This window comes from Oncorhynchus keta, chromosome 25, assembly GCF_023373465.1.
Source record: "Oncorhynchus keta strain PuntledgeMale-10-30-2019 chromosome 25, Oket_V2, whole genome shotgun sequence".
Taxonomy (NCBI): Eukaryota; Metazoa; Chordata; class Actinopteri; order Salmoniformes; family Salmonidae; genus Oncorhynchus; species Oncorhynchus keta.
In genome coordinates, this window is record NC_068445.1 from 2573150 (window position 1) to 2596912 (window position 23763).

Here is a 23763-nt window from a genome sequence, read left to right on the forward strand (position 1 = left end):
GGACCTGGATGGCTCTCATTATAAAATCAGGGACTGATACAGACCTGGGACACCAGGTGAGTGCAATGAACTACCAGGTAGAAACAAAAACCAGAAGTGTTTCAGTCATCCAGGAAAGGAATTGAACAGCCCTGCTCTAGTTAGCGAATAGCTTTTCTCCTCTACATATCAAATGCTCTATCTTTTCCACTAACATGAGACGGACAAGAAAATAATGGCTGTTTTAAATTGACAAATCATTTATTATCGTTATGTTACATTTTTAAACACAGGACACTTGCATGGTTAACATTTAATGTTATCTACCAGATGCAGTTATAGATCTGAAATGGACTGTTAAAGTAATATCAATAGACCTGTATTTATAACAAAATCAATCATGTAAAATATATTTTAACAAAAAGGAGAAAGGAGTTTTGTTAACTTACAAAAAAACTTTACAGTAACAAATGCCACTTTGAAGCATTTACAGTTGTTTTAATGAGAAACTGAGCCAGCCGTGAGCCCTTGGAACACAGTAACATATCATAGCCTACAGTCCATCATAAACAAAGAGACATGGAGGGATTGATAGGCTTAAATGCATAGACCAGGGGGGGCCAACCACACTTACCCCTGCCCACCTTATCATAATTTAACAACTACTACAATCACCTGGTTGGCATTTCTAAGTAGGTAAAAGACTGCACTATCTTAAGAAAAAGCTCAACACAATATTTGCTATAGATCAGTAATTCCTGTATTGCCTACTTGCATAATCGTTTGCAATGTTCTGTATATACAGTACCAGTCAAGTTTGGACACACCTACTTATTCCAAGGTTTTTCTTTATTTTATACATTGTAGAATAATAGTGAAGACATCAAAACTATGAAATCATGTAGTAGCCAAAAAAAAGTGTTCAACAAATCAAAATATATTTTATATTCTTCAAAGTAGCCAACCTTTGACTTGATAACAGCTTTGCATTCGCTCAACCAGCTTCATGAGGTAGTCACCTGGAATGCGTTTAAATTAACAGGTGTGCCTTGTTAAGTTTAATTTGTGGAATTTCTTTCCTTAACACGTTTGAGCCAATCAGTTGTGTTGTGACAAGTAGGGGTGGTGTACAGAAGATAGCCCTATTTGGTAAAAGACCAAGTCCATATTATGGCAAGAACAGCTCACATAAGCAAATAGAAACAACAGTCCATCATTACTTTAAGACATGAAGGCAGTCAATGCGGAACATTTAAGTGCAGTTGCAAAAACCATCAAGTGCTGTGATGAAACTGGCTCTCATGAGGACCGCCACAGGAAAGGAAGACCCAGAGTTACCTCTGCTGGACAAGTTCATTAGAGTTCACTGCACCTCAGATTGAAGCCCAAATTAATACATCAGAGTTCAAGTACCTGACACATCTCAACATCAACTGTTCAGAGGAGACAGTGTGAAGCAGGCCTTCGTGGTCTAATTGCTGCAAAGAAACCACTACTAAAGGACACCAATAATAACAAGAGACTTCCTTGGGCCAAGAAACACGAGCAAGGGACATTAGATCGGTGGAAATCTGTCCTTTGGTCTGATGAGTCCAAATTGTACATTTTTGGTTCAACCGCAGTGTCTTTGTGAAAAGCAGAGTAGGTGAACGGATGATCTCTTCATGTATGGTTCCAACCGTGAAGCATGGAGGTGGTGTCATGGTGTGGGGGTGCTTTGCTGGTGACACTGTCAGTGATTTATTTAGAATTCAAGGCACACCTAACCAGGATGGCTACCACAGCATTCTGCAGCGATACACCATCCCATCTGGTTTGCACTTAGTGGGACTACCATTTGTTTTTCAACAGGACAATGACCCAACAAACCTCCAGGCTGTGTAAGGGCTATTTGACCAAGAAGGAGAGTGATGAGTGCTGCATCAGATGACCTGGCCTCCACAATCGCCTGACCTCAACCCAATTGAGATGGTTTGGGATGAGTTGGACTGCAGAGTGAAGGAAAAGCAGCCAACAAGTGCTCAGCATATGTGAGAACTCCTTCAAGACTGTTGGAAAAGCATTCCAGTTGAAGCTGTTTGAGAGAATGCCAAGAGTGTGCAAAGTTGTCATCAAGGCAAAGGGTGGCTACTTTGCAGAATCTAAAATATATTTGGATTTGGTTACTAGATCATTCCATGTGTTATTTCATAGTTTTGATGTCTTCACTATTATTCGACAATGTAGAAAATAGTACAAATAAATAAAAACCCTAGAATGAGTAGGTGTGTCCAAACTTTGGACTGGTACTGTGTGTGTGTGTGTGTGTGTGAAAATTCTGGGACCGGTTTTCAGGCCATAAGGTTACGACTGTACCACAAACTATGCTATAAATCCACAAGGTCAAAGGTGGGATATCTAAACTCTTCACCCATGTATGTGCATTCCCAGTTTCTACATTCTCAAATACATAACATTTGCCAACCTAACTGAATTGGATGACATTAAAATACCCTTGAACTGAGACGAGCTGTAGCATGGGATTTAAACCCCCTAGCAACACTGTTCTCCATGCAGAGTATTGGTTTCATCAACAGAGTATCGTTTGTGAGGAAATCCTTGCCTGCTAGTAGGGTCGTATTAAAGATTAACAAGGACACCCAAAGCGTATGCCTCTCCATTCCAAAAACCATCTAGGCCTTCAACTTAACTCTAGGGGATTTTGTAGGGGCCAGCCCAGATTTCAAAGTCAGTACATTTGCACGCTATACTGCAACGAGGCAGTGTAACAAGTTAATATGAGTTCTCGTGATTATGTAGTACGTTACCTTTGGCTTACTTCAATTCATTATAATTTACTCCATAAGTGATTAACATAAATCTTAAATATTGGTTCTTGTATAGTAGGTCTACAATGTGTTAATGAATGCATGGGAGGTTCTAGGAACCTTGCAGAAGCTCAATGTGACCCTGATGTTATCACAGTAGGAACAAGTAGTACAGTAAATTATTGGGAGAACTGTTGCATTAAGTTGAGCTTTCAATTCATTCACCGTCTGAGCAGTTAAGATCTCCGGCAACGAATTCTTTGCGTCTTTGAGCACAAACATGCAATAAGCAAATCGGTACATAAATATACTTGTTCCTTCTAGGCATGAATTCATAAAGTGATGGGTCTAGTCATTTGGATAGATCACAGTGAGCCTTTTTGGTACAGGTAACAACAACCCCATGACCACATAGACACTAAACAATCCCATACACTGACAGTTCACTTGGCCACACGCTCACTGCCCTGCCCAAACACTGCAAACACAAATACAGCACATATAGTATGTAAATACCGCAGCTGAACTAACAAGATGCTATGAAATCATGGTCATATTGAGGGGTGTAATGGCTTGGATGACTGACGGGGAAACTCTCGTCTTTGACTGACAGATGTTGCCCTTTCCAGTAGGAGATTTCAGATGCGCAGAGCCTAGAGATATTGCGTTTATATCAACAACAACAAAAAAAACAACTCTCCAATTTCCTAACCAGCATTACCATTCGAAAGGGAAGCAGAAGACTCCCATGTTCTGTGGACCATTGATACTGACGCAGAATGTCTCCTGTCCTTAGTCTAAAGTAATTCCAGTTAATACCAGGGCTCTTTCAACTGAGGGAATGGCTTCCTTCCCGCCAGTTCTTACCAGGACTTTTGATGATGTGGGGGTCGGAGGTGGCTTATCCCTGGCTCAGTGGTTTAAAGTGAGGGTCTGAGGTGGGTTGCCTATTGCAGGTGGGCTGCCTATTGGAGACGGTTTAGATGAGTGGGGGTCTGAGGTGGGTTATACCTGGCTCTGGAGCCAATTTCGGGGGTCCAGTTTGGCTCTCAAGTTCCTGAGGCTCCGGCGGGCTGAGGAGGGGCGTGAGAAAGGGGCACCGTCCAATGAGGAGGGGCTGTGGCTTCCCTCGCTGGAGCTGTTACTGGAGGTGGAGCTGGAGCAGGACAAGGTGGCCTGGGTGACGCATTGCGCCGGGATGGGGGCAAGGGAGGAGGAGGAAGGGGGCTGACAGGAGCACTGTAACACCCCCCCATACCCCCTGCCCCTGAGAGTGCTAAGCTTGGCATCCAGGGAGAGGGTGCGGGGGCGGAAGCGGGGGGAGGAGAGGGAGAGGGGCTCGGCCCAGCCACGGTGGCGGGAGCAGGGGCTGGTGCTGCAGGGGCTGTCGCTGTCAGAGGTCAGGCTGGCATCTGAGGAGAGCAGGCCTGGCCAGGGGCAGCGCAGGGAGCTCAGTGGGCTGTGGGGGAGGTGGTGGGGGGAGCGGGGGCTGTGGCGGGCCAGCCGAGGGGTGCGGGGGCCACCAGGAGACTCCTCGAACAGGGACATCCAGGGAGGAGAGGTTCCCAGCTGGCTCCTCAGCTCCAGCTCCTGCATCCGCTGCGTCAGGATGTCCGTCACCGTGTTGATGTCATCAGAGGTGTCAATAACTAGAAGGAGCAGAGGAAAGTCATCACTCCACTGTGGAAGGACAGACTATGCTAATAAAGTTGAGAAAGTTTAGAGAAGGGTAGGCCTAGACTTGGTGGTGGTAGTTGAGGAGGGATGTCAGCTTTAACACTCCTCAGTAGGTAGGAGAGCCCAGTACTTGGACCCCACTGGTACTTCACCTGTCGTTGTAATAGGAGGAGAGCAGAGCACGAATCTCAGCAGACACGGCGTTATCCTGCAGCAAGAGACCCTCGCAAGAGGGGGTGGTGAGGGGGGCTAGGATCCAGGGGGAGGGGGGCAACCCATGGGGTGGTGGGCAGGTATAATGTACATTGACAGGCAGTAAAATATAATGGCGATATTATCGTTTGGGGAATGAAATGATGTGCGCGACAAGGAAAAAGTACGTTCATTTGGAATATATGAAGATTAGCATTCGAGTGTACAATTAATAATGAAGGATAAATAATGATATTAGTGGGGGGAAAAAAGGGGAGGGGGTGTAATTTGATCACAGGAACAAGGGTGAGTGGCATGGAGGGGAGATGGGACAAAAATTGAGAGAGACACAAGGAGAGGGAGAAAGGAAGAGAGAAAGAAAGTGAGTCAGCAGCATGCCAGAGAAAGGAACACTTCCTTCCATAGTCAAGTACAGAGGTTGGTTGGTGTGCTAGTGAGGTAGCTCAGAGTAGTCGGATGGAGAGCTCATGCGTATGGTGGACCACGCCACCGTTAGAAGAACTAGTCAGAAACACACACATGCAGTTACGGAAAGGGGACCGTCCTCCTCTGGATATATCGTTCATGGATTTATTTGTGTTTATAAACCTATTATTTACACTAACCTAAACAAACTATAATGTTACCCTACTGTATGTTCTAGATTTAAAACAAATGAAAAAAAAGCAGAAAGAGACCCTCAAGTTTCCAAAACGTCTTACTGAATCATATAAACGTATTTTGGACAATAGAGTAAACCGTTTCTGAATCCATTTGGGTTGCTGTCTTACCAATTTCGTGGTAAAGAGAACCCTGTTTCGACGTGACAAGGGCTGGTTTCCGGGGTGATGGCAGCTCAATCTTCATCAAGTCGTCACAGCACTGCTTCCATTGGCCTGCAGGGAAGAAGGAAGCCGTCAATCACCTTCAAACATCCAATCAAGAGCTGAGAAAACCACTAACACATCAGGAGCCAATGAGCACATGAACAAGAGCATATGAAGACCTAGAGTGTAAAGTGTGTACCATGTCTACGGCCAGGAGGGTCGGGAGTTTTTTCTTACCTCCTGACCTCCCCAATGAAGAACCTAGGGCCCTAATCATGTGATCAGAACCTACTTACTGATGTAAAAAAATACAGATGTATTAGTTTATATTATCAAATAAAATAAATATTATTGTTAAGTCATTATTATTCTTTTTAATTACTCATGTCACAGAACTGTTGCCAGAAGGCTTCCATCCAGCGGTGTGTCTCTTCGCGACTGTCTGCCGAGAGTGTGTGTGTCACCTCCTCTCCCCCGTACTGGTTACTGATGCAGATGCTCTGGGCCTTACTGTGGGGGTCTTTCTCTGACGCGCGTATTCTCGTCTCCTAACACACAGACAGACACATGATAAGCTACTGATGTTGAATTAACCAAATGTTTCAATACCCACCCAAAAATAAGTATTTAAGCATGAAATCGTGCTTTTAACGTCTGTCAACGCAGATTGGGAATGCACTTACTGACACAAAGAGCGGTCACTGACAGTCAAGTCCAGTAGACTCAGCCTCAAGCATTAATCTGTCCCAGTTATCAGCTACGTCCCAATTATCTCTCCGTCCTCCCAGTGTGCACTTGTTCACTACCCTTCAATGATTTGAAAGGAAATTACTGGTATAAAGAGGTGGAAATACACTACATCCAATACCTCCACCAATGCTTTGGGAAGTAGTGAACGAGGGTACACTTCAGGAGAAAGGCAATATTATAGGGACGCACTAAAATGACAGTACTGCAATGTGTTTCCTCATCACCACCAGTAGATGGTAGCAGCGCCCTGTTCAGCCTCATTCTGGGTTCACGTTGATCCTGAGAGCAAAGCAGTCAGAGCTGCTGACTAATACATGATGATGATCCCGCTGATTGAATTATCTCTACCTGAAGCTAAAACAGGGCTTTGTACTGTGGGTCAAGGGTCACCACGACTCAATGAGCCACAGCAGAAATAGTAAGGCCAGCAGGGATCAACAATAGACAGGGTGGAAAGAGGAATAAGTTCTGTCCTTGAAACATTGGGGACTACTGGACTCTCTCTTATGAGAGACCGTCTGGTTGTATTAGGGCTTGGCGATACATTCTAATTAATCAAATTAATTCGATATATATTTTTGCACAACATTCCAAATGCCTGTATCTCAAGAAAGACAATTATGTACGGAGCATTTAATGTGCATTTGGAAAGTTTACAGATGCGTTGACTTCTTCCACATTTTGTTATGTTACAGCCTTCTTCTAAAATGGATCAAATAACACCCCCCCCCCAATCTACACACAATACCCCATAATGACAAAGTGGCATTTCGAAATTGCCCCCAAGGATGAACCAGACTTGTGGAGGTCTACAATTTTTTTTCTGAGGTCTTGGCTGATTTCTTTGGACTTTCCCATGATGTAAAGCAAAGAGGCACTTCGTTTGAAGGTAGGCCTTGAAATACATCCACAGGTACACCTCCAATTGACTCAAATGCTGTCAATTAGCCCATCAGAAGCTTCTAGAGCCATGACATTATTTTCTGGAATTGTCCAAGCTGTTTAAATGCACAGTCAACTTAGTGTATGTAAACTTCTGATCCACTGGAAATGTGATACAGTGAATTATAAGTGAAATAATCTGTCTGTAAACAATTGTTGGAAAAATTACTTGTGTCATGCACAAAGTAGATGTCCTAACTGACTTGCCAAAACTATAGTTTGTTATCACGAAATTTGTGGAGTGGTTGAAAAACAAGTTTTAATGACCTAAGTATGTAAGCTTCCGACTTCAACTGTAACTGCCTTTAGCTCAGGACCAGGACACAGCAGGGGTTCAAACTGTAGAACCCAGTTCCCACATTTTAATATAAAAATTGATTTATCAAACAAAACTACGCAACATTATCCCTGGGACCTCAGGATGACAAATCAGAGCAAGGTTACTGAATGTAAGTACATTATTTACCTTCAGAGGTGAATGTATCAAACCAGATGCCGTGATAAAAGTGTTGTTGTTGTTGTGCACTCTACTCAAACAATAGCATGGTATTTTTTTCACTGTAATAGTTGCTGTAAATTGGACAGTACAGTTAGATTAACAAGAATGAAAGTTTCTGCCCATATAAGAAATGTCTGTGTCCTGGGAAATTTTCTTGTTACTTACAACGTCATGCTAATCACATTAGCTCAACTATCCCGCGGGAGGACACCGATCCCATAGAGGTTAAGAAGACATCACAAATAATAATAGAGGTGGCATTAAAAGATCAGATAATCCCTATATCCGTAGCTAGCATGCTTTTTTGAGTGTGTGTGTGTGTGTATCTGGTAATGTACTTTTAAAATGTTTAAATAGACTGACTTTGTTGATGGCGATGGTAAATGCTGGCTCGACGTTAGCCTCCATATCCTCTTGCCGGTGGTAACAGAAAAGGTTTGTCCCTTTAAGGACGCCGTAGACATTCGTCCAACTCTGAGGGTCACCTCCCAATTGCTGTGAGAGACAAGAGAGAGACAGACAAACGTTTATTATAAAAAGCTAAAATGTTAAGTCATTTAAATCAAAAGTCATTTGTGGAATATTATATAAAGTTACCAGGTTGTTAGCTAGCTAGCTGAGGAAACAAATGTGACTAAAACAGTTGTAAAACAAAAAAGGTTAAAGGCTCCCAAATAGTTTTAGAATGTAAAATACGGGCCCCCAATCCTCGACAAGAAGGAAAAAAAACAGTTGTACCAGTAATATGGGTCAGATCTTTGAACAGTTTTGTCACATCCTGATCTGTTTCACCTGTCTTTGTGCTTGTCTCCCTCCCCCCTCCAGGTGTCACCCATCTCCCCATTATCCCCTATGTATTTATACCTGTGTTCTGTTGGTCTGTTGGCAGTCCATCTGGTCAGGTGTTACCAGCGTTCTTTCCCGCCGTTCTGTTTCTTAGTTTTTCCCGGTTCTGACCATTTTGCCCTACCCCGAGCCTGCCTGCCGTCCTGGAAAAGCCCCAGACCTCTCCGCCATTCCCGCAGAGTACCAGGACCTCCGGGAGGTTTTCAGCAAGGCCCGTGTCACTGCACTTCCTCCGCATCGGCCCTATGACTGCGCCATCTACCTTCTCCCGGGCGTCTTTTTTCCCTGTCAGATCTGGACACTAAGGTGATAGAGACGTATTTTGAGGACTCCCTGGCTCCAGCGGGTATCAGTCTTTCTGCCTCCCCTGCAGGCACAGGGCTCTTCTTTGTGGAGAAGAACAAAACCCTGCGTCCATGTATAGACTACCGGGGCCTGAATGTCATCATGGTTAAAAACCGTTACCCGCTTCCACTCATCGCCTCGTCTTTCGAGCCTCTCCAGGGGGCTACCATTTTCTCCAAGTTGGACCTCTGGAATGCCTACCATCTGGTAAGGATCCGGGAAGGGATGAGTGGGAGACCCCCTTTACCATGGCTAGCGGGCATTACTAATACCTGGCGATTCCGTTCGGACTGACCATTGCTCTAGCTGTGTTTCAGGCCCTGGTAAACAAACTTCTCCAGGACATGTTGAACTGGTTCATATTTGTCTACCTTGATCCTTGTGCTTTCCCACTCGACTTAAGAACATGTCCTCCAGCGTCTTCTGGAGAACCAGGTGTACGTCAAAGCGGAAACATTTGAATCTCCTTCCTGGTGTTCGTCATAACTGCAGGCAACATCCTTATGGATCCTGAAAAGGTGAGAGCGGTGGTGGATTGGCCGCAACCCACCACCAGAGTGCAGCTGCAACGCTTTCTGGGGTTCGCCAATTTTTACAGCACCCGGGCTTCCCCCCTTGCAGTCCTCACCTATCCAAAGGTCCCGTTTACATGGTTTCCAGGTGCAGACCAGGCGTTCTTGGACCTCAAACACCAATTCACTACCGGCCCCATCCTAATCCATCCAAATCCGTCTCGGCAGTTCGTGGGGGAGGTCGACACCTTGGACATCGGAGTGGTGGCTGTCCTGTGCCAGCGTTCGACCCAAGACCGAAAGCTGCATCCTTCCTTTCCTCTCCCATAGTCTCATCTTCGCGGAAATGAATTACGAAATGGGTAACCGGGAACTTTTGGCAGTGAAGATGGTGTTAGAGGAGTGGAGGCACTGGTTAGAGGGGACGGAACACCCATTCATAGTATGGACAGATCACAAGAACCTGGAATGTCTCCGCAAGGCCAAGCGCCTCAACTCCAGGCAAGCTTAATGAGCCCTGCCATTCACCCAATTTAACTTCACCATCTGATACCGCCCGGGGTCCAAGAATGTGAAGCCTGGTGCTCTGTTACGCCTCTATTGCCCCACTGCTGCACCATCAGACCCCGAGACCATCCTCCTCGGCTAACCGGATGTTTGTCCCAGACTCTACTGTTCCTTGGTTCTGGAATCTGGTCATTCCGCTCGACTGGCCTGCCATCCTGGCTCCCACATAGGTTCCTAACCTCTCCACATTCGTTGCCGCCTGCACTGTGTGCCCAGAATAAGACTCCTCGACAAGCTCCGGCTGGCCTCCAACCACTTCCCGTAACCTGATCACATATCCCTGGATTTCATCACTGGTCTACCCCCGTCTGATGGAAACATGGTTATCCTTACCGTGGTGGACCAGTTTCCCAAAGCCACCCACTTCATCCCTCTCCCCAAGCTACCCTCAGCCAAGGAGACGCCACCTGCTCATGGTGCAGCACGTCTTCCAGATCCATGGACTTCCGGTGGACGTGGTCCTCAGTTCTCATCCCAGTTATGGAAGGTTTTCTGCACGCTCATTGAGTCGTCGGCCAGCTTGTCCTCCAGGTTCCACCCCCAGTCTAAAGGCCAGTCAGAGCGAGCCAATTAGGACCTGGAGACGACTCTTTGCTGCCTGCTCTCTGCCAACCCCACCACCTGGAGCCAGCAGCTCGTGTGGTAGAGTACGCCCACAACACCGTCCTTTGCTCAGCATACACTATGCCCAGATGTTCGTCCGCCGTACCTGGCGAGAGAGCCCGGTAGGCTTTTCACCTCCAGGTATCAACGTCAGGCGGCCCACAACCGGACCCCGGCATAGTCTCGGGCAGAGGGTATGGCTGTCCACTTGGGATCTGCCCCTCCGGGTAGAGTCCCGCAAACTGTCCCCCCGTTTTAATCGGCCCTTTCCCCATCTCCAAGATCCTTCGCCCCATACCCTCCGTATACATCCCCATTTTCATGTGTCTAGGATTAGACCTGTCTCACAGCCCTTTGTCTCCTGTACCTGTCTGACTGACCTGATTACGAACCTCTGCCTGCCCTGACCCCGAGCCTGGCTGCCGTCCTGTACCTGCCTGACTCTGACCTGATCACAACCTGCCCTCGACCTGCCCTTTGTTTCTAATAAATCATCTGAGAACTGTACTATCCGCCTCCCGTGTCAACATCTGGGTCATATCCTGAGTTGTGCTAAGTTTGGACTAGAAACAAGCTGTTTTTGTTATAGTAATGGTGCAAGCATGACACTAATGAATCTGCACTGGGGAAAAGCAAAACCTTATCATTACAACAATTATTTTCTAAAACACATATACAGTAGATTGGATTTAATGGGGGTCGCACAACAAAATATTTTGTCGCACTTTAGAGCCCTATGTCTTGCTTTCCTGCCAAACACACAAACGCACACGCACTCACCTTGACCTTCAAGCAGCCACTCATCATCTGCTGGGTCATACAGTGAGGCTGGGCAGCCAGGCGACAACACACACTGCCGTAGAGAGGCACCCAGTACGAACACTCCTCTGAAGGGAGAGAAAGAAAGGAATGAATGAGGCTTGAGAAAATAAATACAATGAACATATAACACACACACACACACACACACACACACACACACACACCAGTAATAGCAGGGAATAAAAGTCTCACCACTGCAGGGAGAACTGTGAACAACAGTGAAGTGCCCATCAAACTTTATTAGAGCCGTAAGGGGCAATGAATGAAACAGCAGCACATGTCAGGGTGTCTAATCCCCTGTAGCCCTCATCATGAGAGTTTTACACAGCACTGACCCTGCTAGAGTGCTTTATTACTACGACCTTGACTGACTGGCTGTCTGTCAGCTAGATACCTGCTGGGAGACAGGGAGGGAGGGAGAGACGCAGAGAGAGAGAGAGACTGACACTGAGGGAAAGAAAGAAAGAAAATGAGTACTGTACAGGGATAAAACCACTCTCTCGACTGTGACCTACCGTTGCCTGAGATGCTGAGGTCGTGAGTGCGGAAGCTGTCCTGGACATGTGTCAGTGACAGGGATGTGTGGGCCAAGAGGTGGTACTTAGGTCCCCTGTGGACAGAACAGAGACACTGGTGAGCTGTGTGACTGTGGGAGTAAATGCACATGTGTCTCTGTGTGTCTGCCAGTGTCTTTGTGTGGTTGTTTTTGGGCAGGACAATTCTTATTATTTTTCCACTAACTGTTCTAATTGGGCAAAAGAGCAGAATTGGACTGCCTGTGTAAACGCAACAATGTATGCATGGACATGCGTATCAGTGTGTGTGAGAATATCTAGCTATAGTAGTGTGTCAGCATGATGTGATACAACCAAACCCACTTACGCCACTGCAGGTCCAGGTAGCAGCAGTGTGGCTGCCCCTGCATTGCCGGTGGGGCTGCAGGCTCCAGGGTCCATGGCAACACGGAGCTTTTTTCCTGCCGAGCGGCCCAGAGAGCTGCTCAGTTTGCTGGCTAGTTTCCTGGGCGCGCTCCCTGCCGAGTAGTCCTCCTCCGAACAGCAGCTGTATAGCTCCACTCGCAGCTCAAAGCCCGGGCTGGCCTCGCTGCTACACACAGCCAAAGACACACACATAGATATTCAAAGCATTTGTAACAGTGTAAAGGAAAAAGAACGTACACATGCACACACAGCAAACACATTTTTTTTTTTACAGTGCCTTCAGACCCCTTGACTTTTCCCACATATTGTTATGTTACAGCCTTATTCTAAAATAGATTAAATTAATGTTTTTCTTCTTCAATCTACACACAATACCCGATAATGACAAAGAAAAAATAATTTTCGAATTTTTGCAAATGTATTCAAAATGTATTCAGACCCTTTGCTATGAGACTCGAAATTGAGATCAGGTGCATCCTGTTTCCATTAATCATCCTTGATATGTTTCTACAACTTGATTGGAGTCCACCTGTGCTAAATTCAATTGACTGGACATGATTTGGAAAAGCACACACCTGTCTATTTATGGTCCCACAGTTGACAGTGCATGTCAGAGCAAAAACCAAGCCATGAGGTCAAAGAAATTGTCCATAGAGTTCCGAGACAGGATTGTGTCGAGGCAGAGACCTGGGGAAGGGTACCAAAACATGACTGCAGCATTGACGGTCCCATAGACACGGTGGCCACCATCATTCTTAAATGGAAGAAGTTTGGAACCACCAAGACTCTACCTAGAGCTGGCTTCCCGGCCAAACTGAACAATCGGGGGAGAATGGCCTTGGTCAGAGAGGTGACCAAGAACCCGATGGTCACTCTGAGATCCAGAGTTCCCCTGTGGAGATGGAAGAACCTTCCAGAATGACAACCATGACAGCCCGCTGGTTCTGTGGTCTGATGAAACTGAAATTGAACTCTTTGGCCTGAATGCCAAGCGCCACGTCTGGAGGAAACCTGGCACCATCCCTACGGTGAAGCATTGGTGGTGGCAGCATGCTGTGGGGATGTTTTTCAGCGGCAGGCACCGGGAGACTAGCAAGGATTGAGGGACAGATGAACGGAGCAAAGTAGAGAGAGATCCTTTATGAAAACTTGGACCTCAGACTGGGGTGAAGGTTCACCTTCCAACAGGACAATGACCCTAAGCCCACAGCCAAGACACGGCAGGAGTGGCTTCGGGACAAGTCTCTGGATATCCTTGAATTGCCCAGCCAGAGCCCTGACAGCGCTTGAGAGGATCTGCAGAGAATGGGAGAAGCTCCCCAAATACAGGTGTACTTATGTAAATGTGATATTTCCTGTTTTTGTTTTGACATTATGGGGTATTGTGTGTAGATTAATGAGGGGGAAAAAAACTATTGAATAGATTTCTGAATAAAGCTTTAATGTAACCAAAAAATGTGGTAAAAGTCGAGGGGTCTGAATACACTTTATATACAGAATCAGGTACTGATACGTTTATAAATCAAACCTCTCTCAATTACAAGCATGACCTTAAGCATGCACATAAACACCAAACACTTAACATGGGAAAGATAAGAGAATCAGGCTGCGTTTACACAGAGAACCAAATTCGGATCCTGTCCCACGATTTGATCTTTTCGACCGATCAGATTAGCTCTTTTGCCAATAATTGTTCAGAATCGGGCAGCCTGTGTAAACGCAGCGCAAGACAACACAAGCCAAACAGAAGGGGCAGACGTACAAGACGATGGTGTTGTCAAAGCAGATGTCGGTGAGTGTCCGGTCCACCATCACCATGTCTGTGTCGTGGATCTCCCCTCCCACCTGAAGCAGACAGAACACTGCACACCGATGCAGCTCTGAGGAAAAGAGAGAGTATATGTGTGAGCGTGTGCATGAGTGTAGTGCGTGTGCCGGTGTGTGAGTGCGTGTGTGCGAGTTTGTGTCCATGCCCTCTTGGGCTCAGTTATCTTCCCACTGCACTTAATGACCTTGACAAATTGCCTCATTAAACTTCACCTAGACTCTCCTACTACCTGTCCCTCCTGGAGTTAATTTATATGCGCATAGGTCTACTAGGTCATGCAGATGAATTCATTCCAGTTGTCGGGGAGGGGCAGACCATACTAAGGATTTCTGTGTTCGTTTTTTTTTACCATTAGGTGGTGACCCGAGACCCTTACAGGTAGCAGTTAGTTAAGGGAAGTTAAGCCTGGGAATTTAGCTTAAATTCATCAAAAAAAGCAAGCTTATAATAGTGAACCTTTTGAGGGATACACATAAGGCAATTCTAGGTCTTGTGTGGCATATTTTGGTTAAACTATCCCCAATTCAATGGAATTGCAACCCTCTGCATGCACAGTGCATTCTTCCATCACATGTGTAATGCACTCTTCCATCACATGTTCAAAGACTCAATCATGGACACACTGACAGTTGTGGCTGCTTTGCATGATGTATTGTTGTTTCTACCTTCATGCCCTTTGTGCTGTTGTCTCTGCCCAATAATGTTTGTACCATGTTTTGTGCTGCTATCATGTTCTGTTGCTACCATGATGTTGTCATGTTGTGCTGCTACCATGCTGTGTTTTCATGTGTTGCGGCTACCATGCTGTGTTGTTGACTTAGGTCTCTCTTTATGTAGTGTTCTCTCTCGTGTCATGATGTTTGTTTTGTCCTATATTTATATGAATGCAACAAAGATGCAGAATCCTTTGGCCAAAGTGCACAAATATCTTTTGATTTTTAATCCCAGCCCCCGTCCCCGCAGGAGGCCTTTTGGTAGGCCGTCATTGTAAATAAGAATGTGTTCTTAACTAACTTGCCTAGTTAAATAAAAGGTTAAATAAAAACAGCTGATTCTCAAGATCTTGCACACTAATGAGATGCTATTGAGCCCACACTACTACACTGAGCCAAGAACTACAGTATATGCTTTCTGGTAAGTTTTGATTACAATACTGGGTGGGGTGAATATCATTTTATACGACATCCATGATTTTTTGTTAACTAGTAAATAGTAGCCTACAGCAAAGTATGTTTAAATAATGTCTTACTTGTTAACAATTTCTGCTAGTTAGTTTTTTCTACCATGTGGGTTTTAGCTTGCTTGAGTCTGCTAACTGAGGAGTGTTAATTCACCTGTTTCCATACATGTTTCATGTTAAAACATTTATCTTACAAAGGAGATGTTTAATCTAACTGCTTAACTATTTATCTCTACATGAAATTGTATTTGTTTTTTCTAATCTTTACAGGAAAATGCCACGGGCACTATCTGATGTGTGGAGACATTTCACTGCAGTTAATGTAGGAGGAAAGCTGTGTACATTTGCAAATACTGTGCCAAATCATGTGAAGAATGCAACAAAAATGCAGAATCCTTTGGCCAAAGTGCACAAAGGTCCCTCAACACTCACAACAAGAAACCTGACTAAAGTCCCTCTACTTCTATTCGAGGTGAAAATTATGAATCAGACACCTTATCGATAGCCACAGCTCACGGTCCTCTTGGAATCAGAAGTTTTTTAAACTCAATGGAAGAACGTAGTCAGAGAAATGCTGATGAACGTCTTGCTCGAGCTGTGTATGCAATTGGTTCACCTCTGATGCGCACAGGCAATGTGTATTGGAAGAGATTTCTGAATGTTCTTCGCCCAACATACACCCCTCCAACCAGACATGCTCCATCTACTCATTTGCTGGATGCAGAGTTCAAGTGAAGGTCAAGAAAATCATAAAGAAAGCAGACTATTGCAATCATCTCTGATGGGTGGTCGAATGTTTGTAGGCAACGAATAATTAACTACGTCATCTCCACCCCTCAACCAGTATTTTACAAGAGCATATACACAAGGGACAACAGACACGCCGGTCTCTACATTGCAGATGAGCTGACGGCAGTCATCAATGACCTTGGACCACAGAAGGCATTTGCACCGGTGACAGACAATGCTGCGAACATGAAGGCTGCTTGGTCTAAAGTGGAGGAGTCCTACCCTCACATCACATCCATTGGCTGTGCTGCTTATGCATTAAATCTGCTTCTCAATGACATCATGGCACTGAAAACAATGGATACACTCTACAAGAGAGCCAAGGGAATGGTTAGGTAGGTGAAGGGTCATCAAGTTATAGCAGCAATCTACCTTACTAAGCAAAGTGAGAAGAATAAGAGCACCACATTGAAGCTGCCTGGCAATATCCATTGGAGTGGTGATGTCATCATGTTTGACAGTCTCCTGGAGGGAAAGGAGTCTCTCCAAGAAATGGCCATATCACAGTCTGCCGATATGGACAGCCACATCAAGAGGATCCTCCTGAATGATGCATTTTGGGAGAGAGAGTGGTAAGCAGCCTGAAACCTATAGCAGTAGCCATTGCACGGATTGAAGGAGACAATGCCATCCTGTCTGATGTTCAGACTCTGCTTGCAGATGTAAGAGAAGAAATCCGTACTGCCCTGCCCACTTCACTGTTGCTCCAAGCAGAGGAAACTGCAGTTCTGAAATATATCAAAAAGCGTAAAGACTTCTGCCTGAAGCCCATACACACCGCAGCTTACATGTTGGACCCCAAGTATGCTGTCAAGAGCATCCTGTCTGGTGCAGAGATCAACAAGGCCAATGGTGTCATCACTACCATGTCTCGCCACCTTTGCCTGGATGAGGGAAAGGTTCTTGGCAGTCTGGCAAAGTACACTTCCAAGCAAGGGCTTTGGGATGGAGATGCAATATGGCAGTCGTGCCAACATATCTCATCAGCCACCTGGTGGAAGGGACTTTGTGGATCTGAGGCTCTTTCCCCTGTTGCCTCCATCATCATCCAAATCACACCAACATCAGCTGCCTCAGAGCACAACTGGTCCGTGTTTGGCAACACACACACCAACGCACGCAAGAGACTGACCAATACGGGTTGAAAAATTGGGGTCCATCCAGACAAATTTGAGGCTGACAACGAGCCATCCTCAACTAGGTTGAAAAGTGACAGTGAAGATGAGGCCTGTGGTCCTTCTGTAGCTCAGTTGGTAGAGCATGGCGCTTGTAACGCCAGGGTAGTGGGTTCGATTCCCGGGACCACCCATACATAGAATGTATGCACACATGACTGTAAGTCGCTTTGGATAAAAGCGTCTGCTAAATGGCATATATTATATTATATTAGGCCTCAGAGTCTGATGTTCAAGAGGTGGACATTGAGGAGGTCCAGGGAGAAGACATGGAAGCCTGAGAGGAAGACATCCAGAGATTTTGTTTCTAGACTATCATTTTACAGATGTATGTTGAAAATGTTTTTGGGAGATGCAATGGATCATTGGGGATCATTCAATATTCCTTTTCTTTTGTTGTTCAGTGAAATCATCCCATGTGAAGAGTCAACTCATTTAATTAAAGTTCAATTCGTAACTAAATAGTTTTCTTTTCTATTGGAAGGATTTAATAATTTTATGATAAGGTAAAAGGTTTATGTTTCTGTCTCCATATGATATGGTAAATATATCCAATGCAAACACCTACATTTAAATGGTATTAATATACATTTGTATATATGTATATGTGTATATGTATATATGTATACACACACACACACACACACACACACACACACACACTGTGACGGCCCTGAAATTTTCTGAACCGTCTCAGTGCAGCTCCTTCCAATAGGGCGCTTTCCCTTTAATTCCCAATTAAATAGCCAGCATCAGCTGCACGAAAGTGGGGTTGTGATGGAGACGTGCATGAGGATGTGTTCAACCCTCAGTTCCGAAGCTTCTCTATTCCGTTTGTTTTGTTGCCGTTAAACGTGTGTTTTGTAGCCTAAGAGAGTTTACCCAGGATCGGATCCACTCTTCGCGTCCCTGGACTACACCTCTCCGTTCTTCGTGGCCTTTCTCCGCGGGAGATCTATTGGCGGATTGGATTGTCTGACTGACCGACTGACTACCACCTTTTATTGGTATTTCATTTGTTTGGATGTGATGTATACTGTGATTTGTGTAGTTAGTGGTAGTTGAGGACTTAATTAAGAGTTGATCCGCTTTAAGGTTCTGTGGTAAAGTAATTGTTATATTGATTGTATGTTTAATACTGGGTTTACGCTACACGGAATGAACGGACAAACATCGCGTGACAAAAGTCACTTGAGTTCACTGAACTCCTTTACCGGGCAGGACTCTTTTTAGGCCCGAGGTACAGGACATTTCTGGAGGAACCAGAACTCATTGTGATATTATTATGTGTGTGTGTAATCATTGTTGTTGCTAATACAACCCACGCAACAGAATATAGTTGTTTTTGAAGTTCTTTTCAATGTTTTAAGGGTTTATGAAAAGTTTATTTCCCTCCTGACTTTTACATATGTCCTTTGTATTGGTGTAGACTTGACGGACCAGATGGGACTCATTCCCACCCAAACTAAAAGGAGAAACCAATGTTTTCTCTGGTAGGCACAACCTACCTGGCACCCCTATAAATAATAACCTCAAGTCAAAACCGTTACATAAAAAATGGCACCCCAGATGGGACAGCTCAACATTGAGAACTAACCAAAGCAAATATTTTGTGTGGAATTAAAACAATGGATTCACCCCAAGATAATGTGCTCATCCATGTCATACCTGTCAATGGGAATACACAGGGCCATTCTGACCATCAAGCTGACAATACAAATCATAATGTGAATGGAGATAATGGAGTTGATTTGGGCCAGAGCCCTGGGAATCTGAATGCTCGGCCTGAGCCACAGGCCACAGGAGGTCTAACCAGTTACTCACTTATTGACATGGATCTGTGTGGAAGTACTGAGCTAGTCCTCCCTCTGACACCCAACCTTCCTCCATTGTCTGGTTTATCTCCAGAGGTTGTAGTCTTACAACTTCAAGGTGACATCCTTGATATTCGTCAGACTCAACAACATCTCCAAACTCTTATCCACCATAAATTCAAATGTCTGAGGGAAGAGCAACAACAGAGTGCCATGGAATTCAGAAACTCACTGAGCACTCTAACCCACACGCTGACAGAGCTCAGTGAGAGTGGAAGACGGGAAATGACTGGTGCCATGGACAGGCAGTTTGACTACCAACGAAACCAACTCACTGCCACTCTCCAATGGCGCCTGCAACATCACCACACTGAGGTCCTCAAGGACGTTAATTCTGTTTTTTCTCCCATGGTTAACACTGTAGACCACTTGCAGACAGAGCTCTCTAATTGTGTTAAAATGTTGGATGACGTGTCTGTGGACATGGCCTCCATTAGGCACAACTCCTTACACAGAGTTTCCCTGGTGTCCACTTCAGTTCAGACCACTGAGGGCCAAGCTGGCACCTCTGAACAGCCAAGACCAGGCCATGCTGCAGCCACCCCTTGCAGGATGCAATCCAACATGCATCCTGGTGTTCATTTTCATTGTCCGATAACGCCCTCCCCCTCTACTTCCTCAATCCCTCCTAGCTCGTTTGTTCGTGGTGATTTGAGTAGACTTCATCTGGGGGCGATGCCCATTAAATTGCAATTTCCCACCTTTGGGAAAAAGATGACAGTCCTGATCCGCTAATGTATCTAGAAAGATGTCGTGACTTTCTTGCCCTCAATCCCCTGGCTGACGAAGAACTCCTTGCCACATTGAGGAATGTGTTGCATGGGACAGCTCGAGACTGGTGGGATGTGGCACGTCTCACCACTACCTCCTGGGCTGACTTTGAGGCCAAGTTTTCCTCTGCATTTCTATCTGAGGACTACACAGATGAATTGGCAGACAGAGTCAGAAATCGAGTACAAGGAGAGAAAGAGAGTATCCGTGACTTTGCATACGGTTACCACTCCCTGTGCAGAAGGTGGAAACCTGGCATTGAGGAGGAAGAGGTCATTAAATTGATCTTGAAGAACATCAACCCACTACTAGCCAGTCAACTCCGAGAACGAGTCACCACTGTCGATGGACTGGTTCGCTTGGGACAGCAGTTTGAGAAGGACAGAGAATGCCAACAGCAATATGACCAGAGAAAGAAACAGACACCCAAACAGTTACCCAAGACAGACCATCAACAACAGCCAGAGTCTCCAGCCAAGACCCCTCTCATGTTTTGTTGGAGATGTAGCCAAAGGGACATTCTTCAGCTACATGTCCAAGACTGTATCAAGTAAACCCTTCCAGAAACCACAAATCACAACAGGCCAACACACCTAACTCTCTTCGCAGCAATGACCATCCTTCTCTGGGTGCTTTAACCAGAGCTGAAACCCCAAGAGTCACTGCCTACGCCCCCATCGACATCCCCTTCCTTTCAGTTAATACCGCACCAACTGGTGTTACCCCTGTCCATAGGCCCATGGACAGGAAGAGCCATCTTGGATACCGGGTCATCCTACACACTGCTCAATGAGAAACTGTGGAAGGAGGTTAACGGTCCACAATACAACTTGAAGCCGTGGACAGAAGGTCCACTCTATCTGGCTGATGGTGAGGCTAGACGACCACTTGGATGGAGTGAGGTAGAGTTCCGCCTGTGTAACCGCTCCTATATGATTCCTTCTGTTATCCTACAAACCAGGAACCTTGCTTTTCCTGTCGTGTTGGGAATTGATTTCATGTACTTCAGTGGTGTCCAGATTGATATCGCACACAATTGCTACTGGTTTCCATACAATCCGAGCGAGAAGCATTTCTTCCAATCAGAAGCTATGAAGTTACATGATTGGGGTTCAAATGTGGCAGTCTTCTCTGCCATTGCTCCGGTACCACTAACCCTCTATAATCCTTCTGACGATCTCCTTTTACAGGCTGTGAGAAGAGCTCAGCTGGAACAGCCAGAGGAGTTAAGGCTGTTGGAACAGCTGCAGAATAATGCTGATGTATGTACTTCAAAGCTGGGACGCACCAGGCTCCTGAAGCACAAAATATTCCTTACACAGGAAATGCCGATCAAGCAAAAGCCATATCGTTTGTCCCCAGCGAAGCTAATCATCCAAAAGGGACTCATTAATGATATGTTAACACAAGATATAATAGAACGTTCCTCCTCTCCCTGGGCTGCTCCTGTTGTCCTCATCCCAAAAAAGACTGGTGGTCTTAGATTTTGTGTGGACTATAGGAAGACCAACAATGTTTCCCAGACTGATGCCTATCCTCTTCCCACCATCCATGAGATCCTGGAGTCATTATCTGGCGCTGTTGTGTTCACTACCCTTGACCTCAATAGTGGTTATTGGCAGGTTGAGATGGACCAGGAAAGCAAGGACAAGACTGCTTTTGTCTGTGCTGAGGGCTTGTTTTCCTTTAAGGTGATGCCCTTTGGATTAAAGAATGCCCCTGCCACTTTCCAAAGACTCATGGAGATTGCATTAGGTGAGCTCAAAGGGAAGATCTGTTTCGTCTACCTGGACGATATAATTATCTACTCTCAGAACAGAGAAAGACACTTTCAAGATCTTCAAGCAGTGTTGGACAAGCTAAGAGAAGCTGGTCTGACCTTAAATATGAAGAAGAGCAACTTCTGCCAAACCTCCCTGAAGTTCCTTGGCCATATTGTGTCTTTCGACGGCATTCATGTGGATCCTGAAAAGACAAAGGCTGTACAAGACTTCCCTGTGCCAACCACACTCAAGGCCCTTCAACGGTTCCTTGGTATGGCTGGATGGTACCATCGGTTTGTGTCGAACTTCTCCCAGGTGGCAGAACCCCTCAACGCGATGAAGCGAAAAGGAGCGAAATTCCAATGGACGGCAGAGTGCCAGACTTCCTTTGAAACCCTGAAACGACATCTCGTCACACCTCCCATTTTAGGTCATCCCAACTTTGATTGCCCTTTTGTTGTTTACACTGATGCAAGTGATGTTGGACTTGGTGCTGTCCTAGTCCAACAGACTGGACTTGGCACTGAAGAAGTGCTAGCGTTCGCCAGTCGGACATTGAATGGAGCAGAACGGAACTACTCCACAACAGAGCAAGAGTGCCTTGCAGTGGTCTGGGCTTTGGAAAAGTGGAGGTACTACTTGGAGGGAAGACACTTCACTGTGGTCACTGACCATTCCTCCCTTGTGTGGGTGTTCAAGACCAACAAACCAAGCACCAGACTCATAAGATGGGCTCTACGGTTGCAAGAGTTCACATTTGCAGTGGAATACAGGAAAGGAAAATACAACACTGTTCCAGATGCCTTGTCCAGAGCTCCTACTTGTGATAACGGTGGCCCTGATCTTACATGTGCTACTGTCCTGTCAAGCAGTCGAGACTCGCCCAAAACAGACTTTCCCATCTCTGATGAGGCAATATGGAAAGCTCAACAGGATGATCCAGAAGTACAGGCTTTGTACCAGACTATCCTGGAAGATGGAGAAAAGATGGTCAATCCTACCACAAAGCTGACCATCATTGAAGATAAAGTCTACCGAGTCGTACAACTACCTCACAGAACACTCTACCAAATGTACATACCGGACACTCTACGCCTACAACTGCTTCAACATTTCCATGAAGACCCATTAGCTGGTCATTTGGGCAGGTTCAAAACCTACAAGCGGTTGCAAGCGTTACTCTACTGGCCACATCTGAGCATGGATGTGAAGTCACACATCCGAAATTGTCAGGTTTGTCAAATGTACAAACCAGAAGGTAGAAAGCCTGCTGGCAAGTTGCAGCAAACGGTGGTTACCCGACCTTGGGAAATGTTAGGAGTGGATTTGATGGGTCCATTTCCTAGAAGCTCCAATCAGAATGTGTACATACTTGTTTTTGTTGATTACTATTCAAAGTAAATTTTTTATGTAACGGTTTTGACTTGAGGTTATTATTTATAGGGGTGCCAGGTAGGTTGTGCCTACCAGAGAAAACATTGGTTTCTCCTTTTTAGTTTGGGTGGGAATGAGTCCCATCTGGTCCGTCAAGTCTACACCAATACAAAGGACATATGTAAAAGTCAGGAGGGAAATAAACTTTTCATAAACCCTTAAAACATTGAAAAGAACTTCAAAAACAACTATATTCTGTTGCGTGGGTTGTATTAGCAACAACAATGATTACACACACACATAATAATATCACAATGAGTTCTGGTTCCTCCAGAAATGTCCTGTACCTCGGGCCTAAAAGAGTCCTGCCCGGTAAAGGAGTTCAGTGAACTCAAGTGACTTTTGTCACGCGATGTTTGTCCGTTCATTCCGTGTAGCGTAAACCCAGTATTAAACATACAATCAATATAACAATTACTTTACCACAGAACCTTAAAGCGGATCAACTCTTAATTAAGTCCTCAACTACCACTAACTACACAAATCACAGTATACATCACATCCAAACAAATGAAATACCAATAAAGGTGGTAGTCAGTCGGTCAGTCAGACAATCCAATCCGCCAATAGATCTCCAGCGGAGAAAGGCCACGAAGAACGGAGAGGTGTAGTCCAGGGACGCGAAGAGTGGATCCGATCC

General features: G+C 45.4%; 1 protein-coding gene across 9 annotated transcripts in view; it reads right to left on the minus strand.

Annotated features, from left to right (window-relative positions):
* Positions 1-217: 217 nt before the first annotated feature.
* LOC118358013 (rhotekin-like) overlaps positions 218-23763 on the minus strand; it is a 131752-nt gene continuing 108206 nt past the window's right edge. For 7 of the 9 annotated variants that reach the window (XM_052478492.1, XM_035735365.2, XM_052478495.1 and 4 more), the window contains 8 exons: positions 14072-14189; positions 12251-12475; positions 11884-11978; positions 11327-11433; positions 8037-8168; positions 5865-6030; positions 5447-5551; positions 218-4435 (listed from right to left, as the gene is read on the minus strand). In XM_052478492.1, the coding sequence (XP_052334452.1) occupies positions 3792-4435; positions 5447-5551; positions 5865-6030; positions 8037-8168; positions 11327-11433; positions 11884-11978; positions 12251-12475; positions 14072-14189 (1592 nt within the window). In that variant the 3' untranslated portion in view covers positions 218-3791. Of the gene's footprint in view, positions 4436-4611; positions 4713-5446; positions 5552-5864; positions 6031-8036; positions 8169-11326; positions 11434-11883; positions 11979-12250; positions 12476-14071; positions 14190-23763 lie in introns of those variants that run through there. The other 2 variants (XM_052478493.1, XM_052478499.1) reach the window with 2 other exon arrangements.